The sequence below is a fragment of the Tachypleus tridentatus genome, chromosome 8 (genome assembly GCF_004210375.1).
Source record: "Tachypleus tridentatus isolate NWPU-2018 chromosome 8, ASM421037v1, whole genome shotgun sequence".
Classification (NCBI taxonomy): Eukaryota; Metazoa; Arthropoda; class Merostomata; order Xiphosura; family Limulidae; genus Tachypleus; species Tachypleus tridentatus.
The window spans coordinates 3,779,714-3,800,121 of NC_134832.1; the positions used below are offsets into that span (position 1 = coordinate 3,779,714).

The 20,408-nt window shown below is 32.8% G+C and overlaps 1 protein-coding gene across 3 annotated transcripts; it reads right to left on the reverse strand.

Annotated features, from left to right (window-relative positions):
* Positions 1 to 7,170: 7,170 nt before the first annotated feature.
* Positions 7,171 to 15,915, reverse strand: LOC143258422 (uncharacterized). 3 transcript variants are annotated; one of them, XM_076517331.1, is made up of 5 exons: positions 15,257 to 15,915; positions 12,403 to 13,132; positions 9,976 to 10,121; positions 8,692 to 8,730; positions 7,171 to 7,705 (listed from the first exon to the last, which is right to left on the reverse strand). In XM_076517331.1, the coding sequence occupies exons 2-5, from the start codon at positions 13,044 to 13,046 to the stop codon at positions 7,563 to 7,565; spliced, it is 972 nt and encodes a 323-aa protein (XP_076373446.1). In that variant the 5' UTR covers positions 13,047 to 13,132; positions 15,257 to 15,915; the 3' UTR covers positions 7,171 to 7,562. The 3 variants fall into 3 exon arrangements, with proteins under 3 accessions (XP_076373446.1, XP_076373444.1, XP_076373445.1); XM_076517329.1 differs by lacking the exon at positions 15,257 to 15,915 and adding an exon at positions 13,612 to 15,199; XM_076517330.1 differs by lacking the exons at positions 8,692 to 8,730; positions 15,257 to 15,915 and adding an exon at positions 13,612 to 15,194.
* Positions 15,916 to 20,408: the final 4,493 nt, after the last annotated feature.

Consider the following 20,408-nt stretch of genomic DNA (forward strand, 5'->3'; position numbering starts at 1 on the left):
TAGCTGTTTTTAATAGTTTAAGAGAATGATTACCTATTTCAATTTTTCTTAATTTCGCTAAATACAAAATAAGTTAACTACTTTAAAAAGGGCTTATGTTAAGTGAGTACAACATATTAAGATAAGCTGATCCTTTAAAAGGATTTTTGAAACGTAAGTATAACTTGACTAGTTTAAAATGAATTTATATTATGTGTGTATAACGTAAATCAAACTTAGCAACTTTAAAAATGGATTTATGTTAAGTATTTATAATAGATAAATATAAATTGAATAGTTGAAAAATATTTCTGTCAAGTAAGCATAAATATGTTCGATGATTTATTTTCTATTTTTTGCTTTCAACAGCTTCAATCTAGATTAAGTACACTGTAATAATTTACACAGTAATAGAAGAATGCATTGTCTTGGTTATTTTAAACGTATGTGTAGAGAAGTAAAATAACAATCTCATACAGTACTGAAAGAAAGGAAAGTCCTGAAATTGTTTTGAATACATTTACAAGAAAACTAAACTGATGGTAACTACAAATGTAAGTTGAACAAGTCCGGATTTTTAAATTTTTACTCTATATTCATTAAGAAAACTTTAAAAATAATGTATCCGACTAAGTGTTCTAAGTGTCACCCATGTGTGTCGCCGTAACAAAACTTTGGTAGTAGTACATGTGACGTAAACGTGTGTGAGTGTCACAACTACGTGTTAACAGGACAAAACTTGAAACTGGGAAATTGTGATGCATCCTAATAATTGATTCTGAGTGTCTCACGTGTCGCCGTGACAAAACTTTAAAAGGAGTACTGTGTCCTCTCAAGTGCTTCTGAATGTCGCCGATACGCATCGACGTGGACGAAAAAAAGGTCACGTGTTTTTAACGTAGTGAATTAAACCACATTTACTTATTACTGACAAATTAATTGTCAGTGTTTTTTTTGCGTGTTTTGTGAAACTTAAAAGAAAATGTTGTTCAGTTTCTTGAAAAGACATCAGTATTACACACCTCAACTAGTTACACAAAGATATAGTATGTGAGCAGTATTTGATTTGAGAATTTGTTTTTCTTTATTGTCCGTGCTTGAATTAAGTGAAAACATTTGCTATAAAATAAGTTATGCTCGGCTGTACATAAAAGATATAGCTTAGAATTTTTTCCTTATGTTTTAGTACTGAAAAATATATCTCACGTAAAACACTTAACTTAGAATACTATTAAGACCGGTATATTAGCGCTGAACAACGCTATTTTCTACATAAGAACTGAAATATTAGGACTGAACAATCTCTATATAAAACACGTAGATTAGTATTTAACTTAGCGTATTAGGGCTGAACAATCTCTATATAAAACACGTAGATGAGTATTTGACTTAGCGTATTAGGGCTGAACAATCTATTGTTTTCATAAAACACACTTATCATGTGGTCTAGTGTATTAACACTGAACAACACTATCTCTAGTATTTGTCCTGGTGTATTTGAACTAAACAACGCTAAATGAACATAAAGCACACAGCTCGGTGTATTATATTGGTGTATATTATACTTGGTGTGTTAGGGTTGTACAATGTTATTTCAACATAAGGCTTGAAGTAGTAAGGCTGAACAATGCTATCTCTACATAAAACACATAGTTTTGTATTGGGCTTGATATATTAGGGCTGTCTAACGTTATTTCTAAATAATACTTACAGCTTAGTTTTAGACTTGGTGTATTAGGGCTGTACAATGTTATTTCTAAGTAAAACACATAGTTAACCTTTTAAACAGTTAGTAGGTTGGGTTGTCTTGATGAAATCTGTGTATAAGTTAATTAATTATTTGAATTTTAATGAAGCCGTCTTTTAAGTTATGGGACATCTAATTTTAGCATCAATGAAGATGTCAAATATCAAACCAAAACTAATCCTATATGGCGTGTATAGTTAGATGGAAGTGTATTTGAAACAATTGTTTACAACATTAACTTGACACTGTTCTTGTAGTGTTCTTTCTGTTTGAGTGTGTATTACAAGACCATCAGAAACAAGAGCCGCTGAATAAATCTTCAGCAACTTATATTTTTGTCTTAAATATCCGTGTTAACTCGGACAGTCATGATACAATTTAGTGTTAAACTTAAGATAATTTGAGCAGCAATGATGAAACTTGGTATAAAACTTCAGAGAATATGAACAGTTGTGATACAGTTGAGTATGAAAAATGGAATAGCTTAGTTTGTCATGATACAGCTTAGTACCAAACTGCGATACAGTTTAGAATCAACAGTCTTAGTAAAAACGTTTTTTTGAAATAATTAAATGACGAATCATTACCATAATTGCATAATGGCAAAAATACGTGTTCTTTTATAATTCCAAATGGCTTTTTTAGGAGTTAGTATCGCTTTTAACGGTTCACGATGAGATGCCATTAACTTATAAAAAACTTGATACACTTTGAAACAAGGATCTGGCAAAGGTGAGTTTGTATATATTCCGTTCACAACTGATGTCATTTCATACGAACAATCCAGGAAAGTCAAGTGTCAAATATTTTATTTTTGAAAATAGATATCACGTTTAAATCGCAAACACTAATCAAAGAATATAAAAATCAGTACGGGCAAAAATAAAAACATCAGGGTTGTTTTTTGTAAACAGGTTAACTAAGCTGATACCAAGAATAACTAGTTGTTAACCTTGTGCCAAATTTTTCGATATTATGCCATAATTTGGAAAAAGTCATATTAAAGAGTGGAAAGATTGGCTCAGTATCTAGTATTTAAAGTTTCATAATTTTAAGTACACAGTTTTAAACGTTTTATTAATTTATAAGATAGGATCAAGGCTTTTGAATTTCAAGTATATAATTTTAAAATTTCTCAAACTGAGGAAACAACTTTTGGATACTTCCGCAAAAAAAGCGGTAGAAACAAGCACAATTCACGATTTCTTTTCGACGTCGAATGGATGACGTAAGATTTAGTTATACTGACACTAAATAAGAACTTTTTGGAATAAAAACAAAATATGAAAAATGTTAAATTAATGAATTTTCTTTGGGAAAAGAAACATTGTTCTCCTTTCAAGTCAACAATTAATACTTTTTTTTAATTATGAAAACGAAAATTCAGGCTGTCTTTATTTATTATCTTTTTCAGCTAAACTGCATTAATTTTGATTCACTTGTTCTGGTAGATCTTCTTAGATGGTGTCTACAATGTATGCGTAGTTAAAATGAAACACATTTTGAGGTGAATTAGCGAAAAACATCTTGGGCAGTAGCCTTTTTTATTACGCAGTTTAGTTGAAGTCCTGTTCATCTCATTGTTTGGTTGAATCCTGTAAATTCTGCTGAAAATGAATTATTTTCTCAGTAGAGTTTTTTTAGTTTTACTAGCCGTTCTGAAAAAGCTTGATAGTTCACTTGATTTTCAGCTATATACCTGTAATTAACACTTCAATATTCTTAGGTAATTTTGTGAATTACTTTTATTTACTTTTTTAGCTGTTTTAGCTTCGCAAATTATCATGTCTGGTCTGTATATTTATATTCATACTCAGTGAAAGTTATAAACATTAAAAGCTTCAAGCACATGAAGCAAAAAGAACTCATGCCAATTTTAAAGTAATTTGGCTTTTAAATATTTCTACACAGTACTGGAAAACAGTAGCCTAAAGTAATGATTTTTAAGAAAGATGACATAATAAAAATTATTATAACTCTTAATTACCTTTGCTTGTTGCTCCTTAAAAGTTATATGTAAATTAAACATAATTTTTTGTACCTTCACAAGCCTTCTTTTCATGAATTGTATGTTATTTTATAGATAATAAAGATCTACCAAGAATCTGTATGATTCGTGAATTATTTAAAACAAGCTCTGGTACCTGTAAATTTAATAAAGATATACGAAGAATCTGTATAATTCGCGAATTATTTAAAAATAGGTACTGGTACCTGTAAATTTAATAAAAATGTACGAAGAATCTGTATAATTCGTGTATTATTTAAAACAGGCCCTGGTACCTGTAAGTTTAATAAAGATCTACCATGAAACAACATGATAAATGTGTTGCTTTAAGATAAACGGTGATAACTATAAATATAACTTGAAAAATAAAATTTTATTTACATAAAACTCATAATCTAGCCATGCTAATACACTGTTTGTTGATGTTAGTTTCATAATCTAGCCATGCTAATACACTGTTTGTTTATGTTAGTTTCATAATCTAGCCATGCTAATAAATTGTTTGTTTATGTTAGTTTCGTCCCCAAGTGACACAGTGTTATGTCTGCAGACTTAAAATTCAAGACTTTTCACACCTTTTTCATTTTGTTTGAAACAATATTTTTCCTGCTTTGTAATTTAAACAGTGACTTTTATAATAATTTGACATCACTTTAGATATTATTAGATTGGTTTGGTTTTTACCTAATTTCGAAGGGCCCACTTTTTCATTGTGTATTTTATACTATTTTGTCTCATTATGAATTTTTTATTTGTAATGTATTAAAATTGTCTATTTTTGATCACGTTTAGTTTTTCATAGTTTTATTTCGTTATATACTTTATTTTGTATCCAAGTCCGAATTGTATTTAATCCGAATTTTGGTCTTAACATCTTTTAAAGCAATATAAATTAGTGTATTTGATTTTAATTTTGTTTCCTTTATCTAATTTTCTTTAATTTGATTTTAATTCTATTAACTTACAGATGTAGTCCATGTATATAAGTAGTTTATTTTTGCCATGTATGTTTAACACTTCATATCTCTTGTTTAAATATGTGATCAAGAAAGTTACGACCTTGTTAATTAAATTTCTAGTTAAACCTTTTAGCGTTTAATCCCAAAATTCTAGCCTAGGAAAGTCTTAACACAACGAAGAGGGGGATGACATGAGAAAAAAATTCTATATTCAAGTTTCGTGTACTTAAAATTCAAAATTTTGTACAATTATTTTGGTAATATTACGACAAACTATTTGTTTGAATCGATTTTCGAAACATCCACCACTTATTTCTCTTTCGATTTTCAATACATCATCGTCTAGTTATTTTTATTATCTGTGAAATATTTTAATTATCAATAAAAATACACAAGTTACTTGGATTTGCATTTCACTGGTCCAATCTGTTTGCTCAGAGCTACATATTGAATAACTCAAAGTCTAGAAATGAAACAAAGAGATCCTCATTGAATTCCCTTTTTTATCAAGTTTAGTAGTGAACCATACTGAGATTAGCTATGGCGTGATTATTATTTGCATAAACTATCTAAAATAATCGAATTTACTTCTCTGAGTTAAGAAAACATTCTGTTGTATCATTGGACTCCTTATGAAAACTGACAGTTACGTTTTTGTCAACATTCATTGTTACATTCCTGCGAGAATACACAGTCTTACTTCCTCTGAGTAAATTGTTTTTGAGTTTACCCTTATAAAACCAAATAATCTGATATTATAAAACATACAGTCATGTGAAAAATTTAGGACACCCTATGAAAGCCTGTTTATTTTTGTAACATTTTTCGATATATATCGATATTTAATCTCAATTTTAACAGTACTGAGAGATTATAGGAATATAACTAAACAATTAAAACTGAAGAAAAGACTTTTTCAAGATTTTCTGTAAATGTAATTCTACAAAAATGCATATTCTAACTGAGGAAAAAGTTAGGACACCCTACCCCCTAATAGCTAGAATTATCCCCTTTGGCTGAAATAACTGCAGTGAGACGCTTCTTGTAGCCATCTACCAGTCTCTGACTTCGGTCTGAAGAAAGTTTGCCCCACTCCTCAATGCAGAATTCTGTCAGCTGTGAGATGTTTGAGGGGTTTCTTGCATATGCAGCCGTCTCAAGTCACCCACAGCATATCAATGAGATTAAGATCTGGGCTTTGACTCGGCCATTCCAGGACTCTCCATTTCTTAGTTTTCAGCTAGCCCTTGGTGGATTTACTGGTATGTTTTGGGTCATTGTCATGTTGGAGGGTCCAGTTCCGCTTCAGCTTTAATTTTCGTACAGATGGTCTCACATGATCCTCAAGCACCCTCTGATACACAGTAGAATTCATGGTGGATTCTATGATTGTGAGCTGTCCAAGTCCTGCTGCAGCAAAGCAGCCCCAAACCATGACACTTCCACCTCCATGCTTTACAGTTGGTATGAGGTTCTTTTCCTGGAATGCTGTATTTGGTTTACACAAAACATGTCCTCTGTTCTGGTGTCCAAATAATTCAATTTTGGACTCATCTGTCAACAGAACATTATTTCAGAAGTCCTGGTCTTTGTCTACATTCTCTCTGACAAACTTCAGTCTGGCCTTGATGTTTCTCTTAGAGAGCAAAGGTTTCCTCCTTGCACACTTCCCATGCAAGTTAAACTTGTGCAGTCTCTTTCTGATTGTAGAGGCATGCACTTTCACATCAACAGTAGCCAGAGTCTGCTGTAGGTCCCGTGATGACATTTTAATGTTTTTGCAGACCTCTTTAAGCATCTTGCGGTCTGCTATCGGGGTGAACTTGCTTGGACGACCAGACCAGGTCATGTTGGCAGTTGTTCTGAAAGCCCTTCACTTGTTGACTATTTTCCGGACAGTGGAATGGCTGATATTAAACTCTTTTGAGATCTTTTTAAATCCCTTACCAGACTCCTAAGTTGCTACAATTTTCTTTCTGAAGGCCTCAGACAGCTCTTTTGCTCTCACCATGATGCTCACTCTCACTTCAACAGTCAGGAGCACACCAAACTAAATGTCTGAGGTTTAAATACGACAAGCCTTATTCATAATGCTGAGTAACGATCTACTAATCATGTGCATCTGGTGTGATACACCTGTCTGTGAGTTGACCCATTTTAATTGAGTATAAATGTGGAGGTGTCCTAACTTTTTCCTCAGTTATAATATGCATTTTTGTAGAATTACATTTTACAAAATATCTTGAAAAGTCTTTTCTTCAGTTTTAATTGTTTAGTTGTATTACTTTAATCTCTCAATATTGTTACAATTGAGATTAAATATCCATTTATCCAAGTTTGTTACAAACATACACAGGCTTTCATAGGGTGTCCTAATTTTTTCACATGACTGTAAGTTTTAACCGAATCACATCTTGAGAGTGAGATAATACCAAATAATCTAACATTATAAGAGATACGCATTTTGACAAATCATATCTTGGGAGATTATAAACTAAGAATTTTTTATTTTTGATAAATACCTGGCGAAAGTTGAACGTTAGTATAATCACTCCCTTAAACCTGTGGATGTTATGTATCTTATAAGCCTAATCAACGACTCTTTTTATATATTTTTAAGTCTACAAAATAACTTAGAAATCAAAGTATAACATAGCAAATTATTTTTAGATCTTTGAAATACACACTAGAAACAAATACAGTCATAGTTATACTATTGTTTTGAAACATGATTTTACTTAAGCTAAGAAATTTTCATAGCTACAAAAACGATTTTCAATCATATTTCTAAATTATGTAATTATAATAACTTCACAATACCCTCTATTGCTTCAAAGTAACAATATATCGCTCCTTTTCATGGATCGTTTCAACACAGAAGGTCGTTTTCTTTCAGTTTCTTGAGAGGCTTATTTTTCAAGTGCTCAGGAGAAAAACATTCACCTTCAACCTTTTGATATACAGTTCTGTTGATTATCCAACGTATTGAACAGTTGCAGTATAACGGTAAATCTGTTTATAAACAAATACTAACTTAATATCCATAATATGCAGCACTGACAGATATAGTTATCTATAAATATTATATTGTACAAAAAATAAAACATACAAGTGTATAAATGCAAAGAAATCTCCTAGTCATGAACACGCCTGTAACAGTAATTGGTGCAAGTGTAAGAAACAGTGTATCGCACACTTAATCAATGACTTTACGATTTTAGTATAATATATATGAATATTAATGTTTTGTAAATGTCAGTTGTTACTTTATTGTTAAGTGTAAATATATAGATGTAGGTGTAATATAGCATTCATTGTTCAAGGAACAAAAAATGTTGTTTTTTATTTTGATTTTTATATTGCTGCGTCACCTAGAATAGTTTTGAAGTAACGCCTTAAACATAGTTTAATTGATAGAACTTCATTTAAAATGTAAGAAGTAATTACATAGGCCTGCGAATTTAAAGTCCATAAAAGCTGTCCTGGTTTTAATAACGGATTTTCCACAATTCAGCTATGTAGATTTCAAAAATAGTATTTTTACCGCTTTATGATTTATTTATTTTTTTTGCAAATAGGGAAGAAAAACTCTTACTTAGATCAAATATACAACAAATACCACAAATATAATAGAATAGCGACTGTAATAGGTTTACCATTATACGTTTACTTTAATACCTACGTTTATTTCAGTATATTTTTTATACATGTGCATATATTATTGGATGTGTAATGCACAAGTCCCGCCTGTTCTCTAAATTTGTAAAAGATTTTCGAGAATAACAATCAACAATACTTGTTTTACAAAAACGCTAGCGTGTTTTCGAATATTGTTTAAAATTCGAAAATCTCGCATGATTAGTACATAAAACCGACGCGTCAGCTACATTCAGTATAGTATTAGCATCGGAAGCTATAATTGTAATTAGAACTTAGTAATCGGAAAAAAAACTACAGAATTAAACCAGGAACGTTTATAGATTTCGAACATTACATACCATTCATCTTCAGTGATTTAACTTTGGACGTCAGTATTTCTACAAAGACATTAAATAACTTCATCAGTAAAAAGACAGCGACGCGAGGCCAACCAAGCTAGTTAGCTTAAGCGAGGTGCTACAGTATCAACTCAGAATTAGTTTGCTCGTCGTGAATCTGGATGGTCGATAAAATATTCAGTTCTACACCGAACTTAAGACTAAATATTGTCTGTAAATTTGTAACTGTGTTGTACATAAATCCTTATTTTTGATAACTGTTACTATAATCTCTATGTATATTAAAATATATTTATTTTAAGAAAAAATAGTGTGTGTTAATCTTGTTGACAAATATCATAAATTTGATATATATTGAAATCGAAATAACTTTTAAATTCGAATACAGATTTCCGATTACTTGAAGTCGAAATACATAACGTACGTAACATGATTAATCGGAGACTCATCCAAGACATAATATGTAATACGACGAATAAATAATAGTTAAAAGAAAAAATAATCTCAAGGTATGCACACAAACAACTACTATCGAGAAATAACACCTCATGAGCCCTATCAATCGTTCATATAACAGTAGTGTATTTTTGTGAGTTCTAGAATGATCGATAAGACTCACGTCGCGTTTGATCTAAAGAAACCTATAGCCAGTGGTTGTTGAAATTTTAAGTATAACAAAATGTGATCAATTTTCAATGAAAATGATTTATGTAAAAGTACATAAGACGTTTTGTGAAAAATGTGTACGTGACGTAGAGAAATGGATATCATTTTTGGAATCAGCGTACAGGAATTACTGTACAATTATCGCTGGCCTATGAATTATTTCACTTATTTTAAAAATAAGTCGGGCTTGAGTGTATTATTGATGTTTTTTAAATATTTGTTAATTATCAATAATTAGCGAGTTTTAATCAGTTTGTCTGTTACTGCCAAGCACATTATGAATATTGAATTTATGTTTTCACAAAATACTAGAGATAGAAGAAGTATGACACGTACAAAAAATTAGCAGATAAATAAAAGTGTTGTATTAGAGTCTACCATGGACTTATATCTACTATAGTTATAATTAAAATTAGTAAAACTGCATTCCGGAACTTGAAGGTCAAGACATACAGCACTTTCGTTATAACTAAGTATATCTGACTTTGCATTCTTTGTTTATCAAACAATATAAAACAAAGTGCCAATCAGTTGACATTATTACAATGGTATTTTTCTTCACATTTTTATTTTACTCTCAATGCATGTAACATTAATAGGATGACAGGATATACCTACCTGAAACACTGAATGTTATGTGTTTTGCGACATTCCGAAAAAGTTGTTCGTGAAGTACATAGATATTGTTATTATTTAGGGACACTGCATTAAGATTGGGCATATTTGAAAAGAGGTCATCTGGTAACATCTGAAGTTTGTTGCCACTAAGTGAAAAAGAAATGATTAATAAATTAAATGTATTTATTTCACACAAACTTGTCACATTAGATGTTTAATTACACTATTTTTTAATAACGGACTTTAAAGTTGTCACAGAAAAAATCACTTTCAGTTAGTGGACAAGAGCACATATCCTAATATGGTTTTACTGTGAAACAAGCAAGAAGAACTTTCAATTGTTTCAATTCTGTATACAAACTACTTTCGTATGAATGGCATAATAATCTCAGTTCATAACAAATTTTAAACCAAAAATGTTTAAAATTGTATTTTAGTTCGGTTTGTTTGTTTGTTTGTTTTAGAGCAAAATCATATCGGGCTATCTACTGTGTCCACCTTAATGAATCGAGCCTTGAATTTCAGTGTTACAAATCAGTAAACTTGCTACTGTCTCGATGGGGACATTTTATTTCAGAACCGGAACCAAACTGAACTTACAGAAGCATATAGTTTATCCTAAATGAACTGTAAAAATCATGAAAACTTATTTCAGTTCTATATTTTATTCGAAAAAGGATTCATGGAAGTGATTGAAAAGGATCTCGAGCTCGAGCTCGTTAACTAGGTTCATTCAATACCAACCATTCATAGGACAAACCTGAGGGGTTTTGTTTAAATGCTTTTGCCTATAGAGTTAACGTTTTAGCTCATTGACGAATATTTTTTGTTCATTATATTATTTTTCTGACCTATTACCTAATATTTTTTTCACAGCAACAAAAGCGGATATCAAAGAAACCTCTGTAATCGGAGAAAGTTAAATACAGGTGAATGTTATATCAAAAAGTCTTGTCTTATCTAATCGCTAAATCAACTCTTACTTTAAAAGAAATAATAATAGGTTTATGCTATCGTTACAACTGTTAATATTCCGCAAGCAACATATAATGTCATATAGAACGTCAGGAAAAATATGCTCTCTCATCTTGTTCATTACGAAACCTAAATAAAAAGAAGGACAAAAGTAAGGTTTTCAGCTTCACTTTTTATGTTTCTTAATAAAAATTAATGTGGTATTTACAGGTAAAAGTACGACCAACAAGTAAATAAGGAGACCGCAGTACAAGAGGTTCTAAAAGATTTGTTTTCAAGAGAATAAAATGAAGTTAGACAGAAAAGAAACAAGACTTAAGCACACTAACGTAAACAACAAAAGTGAAAGTTATTCTCAAAACCACAGATCTATCCTTATTGTAGGAAAGTGTATTTGACTGATTACGATTCAGATCAGATTCAGTTGTTTGCTGCTTAACTGACTTTCGTTGCTTTTATAGCTAGAAGATTCAACATACTTTACGAAAACATAAACCAAACGATTTTGATACCATAGTCCCATTGTGCGATCTAATGGTCCTAGGTTATCACTATCAGTTTTCATTCAAGAAAGGATTAATTTCTAGTTCATAACAACCTGGACGGTCCTCCGAATCAGTCGAGTATAATCTATACTTCAATAAAAAAGTAATAGAAAAGTTTGTTCGGGTGAGTAGTTTAGATGGCTGCTTGAGGTGTGTAACCTTCTCCTGAGTTGACTTCCATACTGGAACCAAACAAGTAAATCATGGATATTTCCTAGTCAAACGTACGTCTAAAATATAATTAAATGATCAGAAATAAACGTGAGCAGAGGAAAATAATTAATATGATCTAAAAATGGCAGTTTCAAAAATTGATGTGCAATTAGTTATATACATTTTTACTTGCCCTACTGTAAGAATATACCATTGTTTTAGGACCTTACGCACGTGCTATCTGCTCTAGAAAAAAATTAGTATTCGTATTTGGTCTTCAGACTTTATCGGTTAATAACTTTAGTTTTTGTTAACGTTTCTTGAAAACTGTAAGAAAACGATATGTTCTAGTGTCTGGTGGAGGTTTGGTATTTTTACTTTTTTCTCAATAAAAAAGGAGGGTAATATTTGATAATTTACTGAATTTTGGCGGATAGTGAAATATGTTTAAACACTAGCAAAAATCTTTACAGTTTACAAATTCTATCCATCTTCTTGTACATTCAAACATAATGTACTTCACACTTAAAATAAGAAATACAAACTACAACGTAAAACCTACAAGTAAAAAAGAGTTTTAGGTAGTCATAATACTAGCTAATTGAATAGAAATCAATTAATTCCAACTGTAAGGTTTGTTTTAATGAATTTTAACCTTATAAGACAGACAAAACGAAAGTAAGCTTGCTAATTAATCTCAACCATGCTCCTACCATTTGAGTTGTTACCATAAAGTATTGTTTCTAAGACATACCTGAGATCCAAAACTCTCAGATGCGTAGCTTCAAGAGGAAAATCACTGCGTCTGACTACACTTAGAAGGCTTTGAGTGAAACGAAATTCTTCCAGTCTCCAAAATTTTGAAAAGGCGTCTTTTGGGAATTTACTTATGTATGCTCTAACAAATGTCATATCTTTCACTGGAACATATTGTCCGAAGTTAGAAAGTGATGAAGGAATGTAGTCAAGTCTAGAGTGATAGTGGTTTATAGAAAGAGTGGCGTTTTCTTCAAATTTTATGTTCGTAAACAGTGACCAATCCCAACCATTAATAGATCGACAAGGCGGGGATATTAGGACTTTCATCTCATCCATTATTGTTAATCCATCAAATATAGATGTTCCTTCTTGCACAGGAGGAGAAAGAAAAGCGAAATTACAAAGCACTTCTACGTGGAATTCTTTCACTCGATTTAGTTTAGAAAAGAAACCGTAAGGAAAGGCTGGGATAGTAAACTCTTCTCTATCACATCCAGTTATACGAAAAGTAATTTTTCTACCAGAATAGAAATGATTGGTGACTATCTCCAGCACCTCCATTAATGTCCGGCCATCATTTGGAGGAAAGCATGTGATCGTTGTCTCGTCCCATAACTTTTCATATTTGCATGACGTCATCAAACCACTGATGTTATGCTTTCCACTATGGATGAATATAAAATACAACAGAATCAAAGTCAACCGGTACAAAGGTCTTTGTTGATCTGAAATTTAAGAAAAAATGGCTCAATCAGTTGGTATTTAGATAACAAAGTTTTCGTCAGACCCCTTTATTCGTTTATTATTCTACTTCTTATATTGTATATAATGTAGTATCTATATCATCCCCTATGACAAATTAATGTATGTTCTTTCGATAAGATGAATGGCTATCAAATAGTAGATACGAATAAACGTTGATAATTCATGTATTAATACATTTTTATTTTTGGATTTATATTTTTTTCGAAATTTTAACACTTTTTTCTCTACAAGATACACACGTGCCCCCAGTGGTATGCCTGCGGACTTCTACCACTAGAAACCAGGTTTCGATAACCGTGGTGGACAGAGCACAGAGAGCCCATTGTGTAGCTTAGTGCTGAACTCAAAACAAACAAGTACACACACAAGTATGTAGACAAAACATCATATTTATCTTAAAATAACAATAAACGTCTATTAAAATCACTAACTACATCACCTTTAGATGTTCCAACTAACAGCAAATACATTGATGTATTAATTCTCCTGTTCTCTGACACAACCTATAATACATGTAACATTTTGAAACAAACAATTCGTCTTTTCAAACTCAAGCTATTATTATAAGATTCTAGAAATCACCTGACAAGCTATATATCCTTCTAATACTTATAACACGTCAAGATTCCAAATACACTACACAGATTACACGATAAACTGAATAACTTTTTTTCTTCTAAATGTTTATTTAAGATTATTTGCCTTAGTTTTAAGTGGTGCTTAGTACGGTGTGCTTGGGTTTTAAAGAACACAAATGTGATATCTGGTGAATCACAATTACACATGAAGTGAAACGCAAACAGAGTTCTACTGAAGTGTTTACTCATTGATTTCTAAGAATACTGTTAATTAAAAGTCATACTACACATTGCTGATTTACTTATTTTTCGCAGGAGAGTTTGGATGTATACACGAAAACAGCCATGTTTTATGACACACAGATAATTTATTTAAGCAATATGATTTGAGAGTATTTTCTCAAATTGGTATTGAAAACCCAGATTCTAGCGTTATAAATCCGCAGATATTCCGCTGTGCCACTGGAAGTCTCCAATGCCTCTTACAATTCTCTAAATAATTTGCTTGAGTTGGTGAACATAAAATTATAATGATAACATTCAACAAAAACTTCATACTCAAAAAAATTCCAACAAGCATTGTAAATAATCATACAAAACAAAGCATAACGTATTTCAGCATCTGTATAAATATAACAATACTGTCTGTTGTATATTCATGTAACTAACTCGTCATTTAATATTGACATGGAGATTTATTAGACTTGTGTGAAAGTACATGGAAACTAGCGACTTCACGTATTGTGTTTTGCAATTTTTATGGGCGTTTTTACAATAACATACAAGGGAAGCAACTTTTCAGGTCCTAAGCTTACCTTTCATTAATTACGAATTTACATTACATAACTTTCGTCCAGAGTATGGGTATTTCATTTAGTATACAATAAATACGTATGAGGTTCAACTATATTTTGCAAGTTACTGAGCTGCATCAAAGATATTTAAACCTGAATAAGTTCAAAACAGAAGCATACTGAGGAAAACTGTAAAGATATTGTACCTATTATTTACGTATGTATCTACATGTAATGGTATTGTTTTACCAAACTGTGTAGCTTTTCTTGATATAATCTTATTTATCCACCAGTTTCAACCTCAACAAAATACATTCACAATAATAACAAAATACAGTTTACACGGCGCTAAAAGTAAATATTATTAACTATTTCTTGATACAAATATTTTAAATAGATGAAGATACAATATTCACTCCTTGCAGATTATGTTTCTTTTAACGGGTAATCACTGCGATGTAGCGTGTGTTTTCCCCACTAGCAGCTAACAGGGATAATTTTGTGTTATTTAAGTATTACTGGTTATACTAGTATTGTTAACTTTGCATATTTTAATTAATTTTTTCACTTATGAAGATAAGTGTTATTGTGCGACTTTATAGTGAACTGATCACAGTTTTTCTTCACTTCACCTAGCCAGTGTATAGTGATTACAAATCACGTTCGCACCAATATGTTTCGTACTTTTCACTATGATATAGGTGCAGCTTACCTCTCTTTGGTTGTGTTCAGAGTTACTCATGAAAAGTGGAATTCTTTGGAATCAATACAACACACGTTGATGAAATTGTAGGTTGAATTGGCTCCTCTTAAACTTAAGACTTCGAAATTAAACAATTTTCTAATACTATTCATAGAGGAATTTGTTACAACAACAATTGTGACGATGTAAATGTCTTTAACACGTTGGCTGTCACACGATCCACCGGTAAGTCGTGCTGTATTTTCTTTTTAAAGGGTCACTTATTGGCTAGGACACAACGGCTACATATACACTCTTCCTAAAAAAGTAACTGTAAAATGACTAATAGAGCCCTGGAAAGTACAGATAAAATAGGCTTGAGAGCCAACGTGTTAAGAAGCACAACTACAATTAATTACACTTGTCATAAGACAATGTTAGGCCTGTTATATTTTTAACACTTCATTCTTTATATAGTCTCTTAGATATTTTCAGAAATCAGAAGATATTAGTCATATATAGTTTCGTTGTATCTCAGCCAATCCAAGGTGCTTTGGGAGCCAAACACGTCATCGGCAATAGATATGAAGAACATAATGGTGTTTTTGAAATACTATTAATTTACACTTCCTGTTGGAATTTTGACGAGAGCTATATGATATAGTATTTACGATATCTCTATTATCTTTATGGTGTAAAGAATTGATTGTACATATGTTACCTTGTTCCGAATATATATAATTGTTTAAATAAATCTCAGAAAAATCCTACGCCCAACACCTCCAAATGGCACAGTGATATCTCCGCGAAATTACAAAGCTAGAAACTAGGTTTCGATACCGGTGGTGGGCAGAGCACAGATAGCCCATTGTGTAGCTTTGTGCTTGGCTTGAAACAACCAATCAAGACGACAACAACACAGTATATACAGGGTGTTCGGAAAGTCACTGTGCACTTAAACAGATATGTTTCAATATAGGAGGTAAATATGAATGACAATTATAAACAATGTTGAAAGTGACTCCCGTTGGCATCAATACAGGCTTGGATCCTTCTTATTTTGTTTCTAAACACCGCTATCAGTTGCTGGCTTGAAATAGACTGAATGAATGCTGATTACAAAACTGCACAGTGACTTTCCGAACACCCTGTATTTATACTAGAAAGAAATATAAGCCAAAGCCTTTAATTAACAGTTGGCGAACACAACCTTAACCCTGGCAACTGAGGAGCCAAGCCAGGTTCATACAGTGGTAAAGGCAATAGAAAACAATGTGAACGAAAGCTTAAATAAGTAGGCCTATATACACACAACCGTAGTAGTTGTGCAAATACTGTAGAGATTACAATTATTTTGTACAACCATATCAGGCGATTTTGATAGATTGATTAAAATATGAGAAAGTCTTGAGTTAAAATACAGTGAACTACGAGCATTAGTTAAACAACAAAAACTATAGAGGAAAGAACATATAATAGAAGAAGAACGAATAAAAGAAGAAAACTAAAGATAAATTATGAAATAAGAATATGAGATAAAGAAAAGACTGGAACTGTAATAAAAATGCAAACTGAAGGAGATGAAAGAGTAGAAATAGAGAGAATAAAAGCATAAATTGAGATTGTCGGGCTCACACAATCAAAGGAAGAAAGACCAAAGAATAAAAGTGGAGTCAAGGCCAGCTGATCCAACCTGTCCAATTTTGATGAGCATAAATATGACATTGGTGCTTTTCTGGAGAGATATGAAAGATTCACCCAAAGTGAACACTGAAACAAAGGCGAGTGGGCAGTCTGTCTCGCCCACTTCTCTCAGGCAAAGGCCTACAAGTACACGCAGGCATGATGTCAGAAAATGTCATAGATCATGAAAAATTAAAAGTGGCTTTACTAAAACGATATACACTTAATGAAGAGGGTTTTCGTTGGAAGTTCAGGGAAGGCAAATATGACACAACTGACAATAAAAATAAGTGTATTTATTTTTGAATAAGTCAATATTAGCAGAATTAAGCAAATGGTTACATTTTACTGTTTATATATACAAAAGATTAAATGAGAAAACCTAACTTACAGAAGGAAAATAAGTATTCGTCACTGGGTAATAAAGAGACAAAAAACCCTAGAAATTACATTAGAAGTGGCATATCGTTAAGGAATTAAAATATATATTTCACGAGAAATAGACGAAATATAAAGGAAAATTAAATACCTTGAGAGTTTCCAAGTGACAGTAAAATTTACATCTTGTATTTTTATGTGGCAGATTCCTTTTTTATATAATTTACCAAGTACAAATATTATTTTTTAGGTTACAGTATTAACCACTACCATGTTACAACCTATGTTTAATGTGCTGGCCATCATTCTCAGTCACCATATCAAATAAATGTAGCAATTACAAGCACCATCTGTAGTGTATCTGGTTGGTTGGTTTGGTGCTTTATGGCGCAAAGCAACTAGGCTATCTGCGCCAAACATCCAGTAGAAAGTTAAAATTAAAGTAAAATTATTAAAACTCATAAAAAGAAATTAAGGTAAAACAAAACAAAGCTTAATTTTTGAATTAAAAACATAAATAGCATTAAATCCAATTTTTATATCTAGTCTACAACGGTAAGAGACAAACTATGGTAACGCAAGTTGTAAAGGACTTTCAGTCTTTCATGTAGCATAACAATAACTATCATAACTCGCAAGGATGACTAACAGGAAAGTTCAAAAATCAGCGTTAGTCACCTTAAGTTGGCCTTTTCAGTCTGGTTTCGAGTTATTTGACGTCATGGCCGTTTTCAGAAAGTCAAATAATACAAGTTTCAAAAAACCTGTAGCAAAAGTTTAATTATTATAACTCGCCAGGATGACTAACGGGTAGTTCAAACATCAGCGTTAGACACCTGAAGTTGGCCTTTTCAGTCCTAATTTCGAGTTATTTGATGTTACGGCCATATTTTAATTTAAAATTGAACTTAAAAGGGAATCATATTAAAAAAATCAAATTAATAAATTTAAAAACTTAAATAGCATTAAAAAGATTAACGACCCCATCGCCAATGACACTGTATAACTTTATGGATAAACCTTGGGACAAAACATGTTTAAAATGGTGCCGTCGTTGAGAATCGTAACGATGGCAAGACAGTAAAATTTGGCTTATTGTGAACTAAGCGTTACACAGACAACACATCAGTGCATCAGTCCTAGATAAAAGAAAATAATGAGTTAAAAAACTATAACCAATGCATAGTCTAGTTAGGACAACTTCCTCTTTCCAATCCTTGCAAAAGCAAGACAGCCAAAGTCCAATAGAAGGTTTTACTTGTAAAAGCTTGTTTTCACGTTGCTCACTCCAAGTTGACTACCAACTGGCACAAGGCCAAGCCTTGAATGCAGGCCCATAGTCCACATGTGAAACAGGCACATCAGTGAGAGTGCCAGAGCAGACAGATTTAGCTGCAGGGTTGGCGAGCCCGTTCCGGCGAATACCAACATGGCCAGGTATCCAGAAAAACTAGATGGAAGTAAATGTTAAAGAGAAATGGGCCAGTCGGTTTTGAATATCGGCGAAAACAGGGTGAAAACTAACGTGAAGCGATTCCGGGGCCAGAAGAAAACTAAGCAAGTCAGTATAAATTGTGCAGTTTGAGTACTGCTTAGCTTCTATGTGATATACGGCAAGAGAAATGGCATACAGTTCAGCAGTGAACACAGAAACTGCAGAGGGGATTCTGCACGCAACTACAACAAACCATGGCAGGGCCAACAGGGTCGCCTGATTTCGAATCGTCGATATAAATAGGAATGGAAGGATGGTTCGAAATATGTTCAGCAAATAACAGACAGTACTTCCAATCGGGAGTATCTGCTTTTCTCAGACGACTTAAAGAAAGGTCACATTTAGGGATTGTAACAAGCCATTGTGGGATGGGCTGGCCAGTGGATACAGCAGTGTTATACAAAGACAGACCCAATTCATCCAACTGCACCTGGATACGAAGGCCAAAAGAAGCAATGGTAGATCGTCTGTTCTGAAAAAGTATGGCCCACCGAGGAAGAAAAACACAACCCCAGGTGAGATGCTGTGGTAAGGATTAAAGTTTCGAAGAATACAGTAAAAAGTTGCAAACGGCAAAGGTGTAGAGGAGGTTCATGTGGTTTTGTGCATAAGCTCTGAACTGGGGAAGTGTGGAAAGCCTTGGTGCAGAATTGAAGTCCCTTATGATGAATGGGGTCCAGCATCATCAAGGCCAAGATCCTGGCAGACCCACAGAACCATGACCCATAGTCTAGTTTCGATCGAATAAAAGCATGATATATCTTTAGCATAGAACATCGATTCGCACCCCAAGTGGTAGAAGAGAGGGCATGGAGAATGCTCTTGTACATTTGACTCTTAGCTACTTGATGTGTGGTACAAAAGTCAGCTTACAGTCAAAGATAAGCCCCAAGGGACCAAAGGTAGCAAACTTCACCAATACAGAGTTCAGGATCACGGTGAATACCCCTTGGTAGTAAAAGTGCATGAAAACAGTTTTACTGAGAAAGAAGTTGAAACTGTTTGCTGTGGTCCACTGCAGTAAACGATTGAGGGCAGTCTGTAGCTGCTGCACAATATACCTCACAATTGACATGAGATGTGAAAGTCGTCAACATAGAGCCCTTTCACAACAGTAAGAGGAAGTTGTTCAGTGATGGCATTAATCTTTATACTAAAAATTTGACACTCAAAACAGAGCCCTGAGGGATTCCAAGTTCCTGTAGAAAAGAACGGGAAAGTGTCAAACCCATACAAACTTGGAATCGCCTGCCCATTAAATGAAATTTAATAAAAATAGGAAAATGACCACGTAACCTATAAAAATAGAGGTCTCACAAAATGCCATACCTCCATGTAGTATCATAAGCCTGAAATACACTGAGCAGCTGCCTATATAATACAGTCAGTTACTGTTGACACACAGTCGTCTATTGATGGCTTACAGAAATGATGACAGGAACAAGTCCTGTAAGAGCAGCGAAAGAGGGCCAATTGGCTTGATCCAGCTTCCACTGGGGCACGCGGGTCGGGTATTATCGACCACGGCCAGTCTCTCTCAAAATTATAGGAAAATGATCACTGCCTCGTGGGTTGTTGTCGACCTTTCATGAAAAGTGGGAGAAGAGTGAAGGAGAGAAAACTAAG

Bases quoted from the DNA above. Each gene is read 5' to 3' on its own strand.
- LOC143258422 (XM_076517329.1), bottom strand. From the start codon at position 13,642: ATGTATTTGCTGTTAGTTGGAACATCTAAAG. The intron at 10,122-12,402 runs GTATGTCTTAGA...TTTTTCACTTAG, and splicing joins CTGAGAGTTTTGGATCTCAG to TGGCAACAAACTTCAGATGT. The intron at 8,731-9,975 runs GTAGGTATATCC...ATGTCTTTGTAG, and splicing joins CATAACATTCAGTGTTTCAG to AAATACTGACGTCCAAAGTT.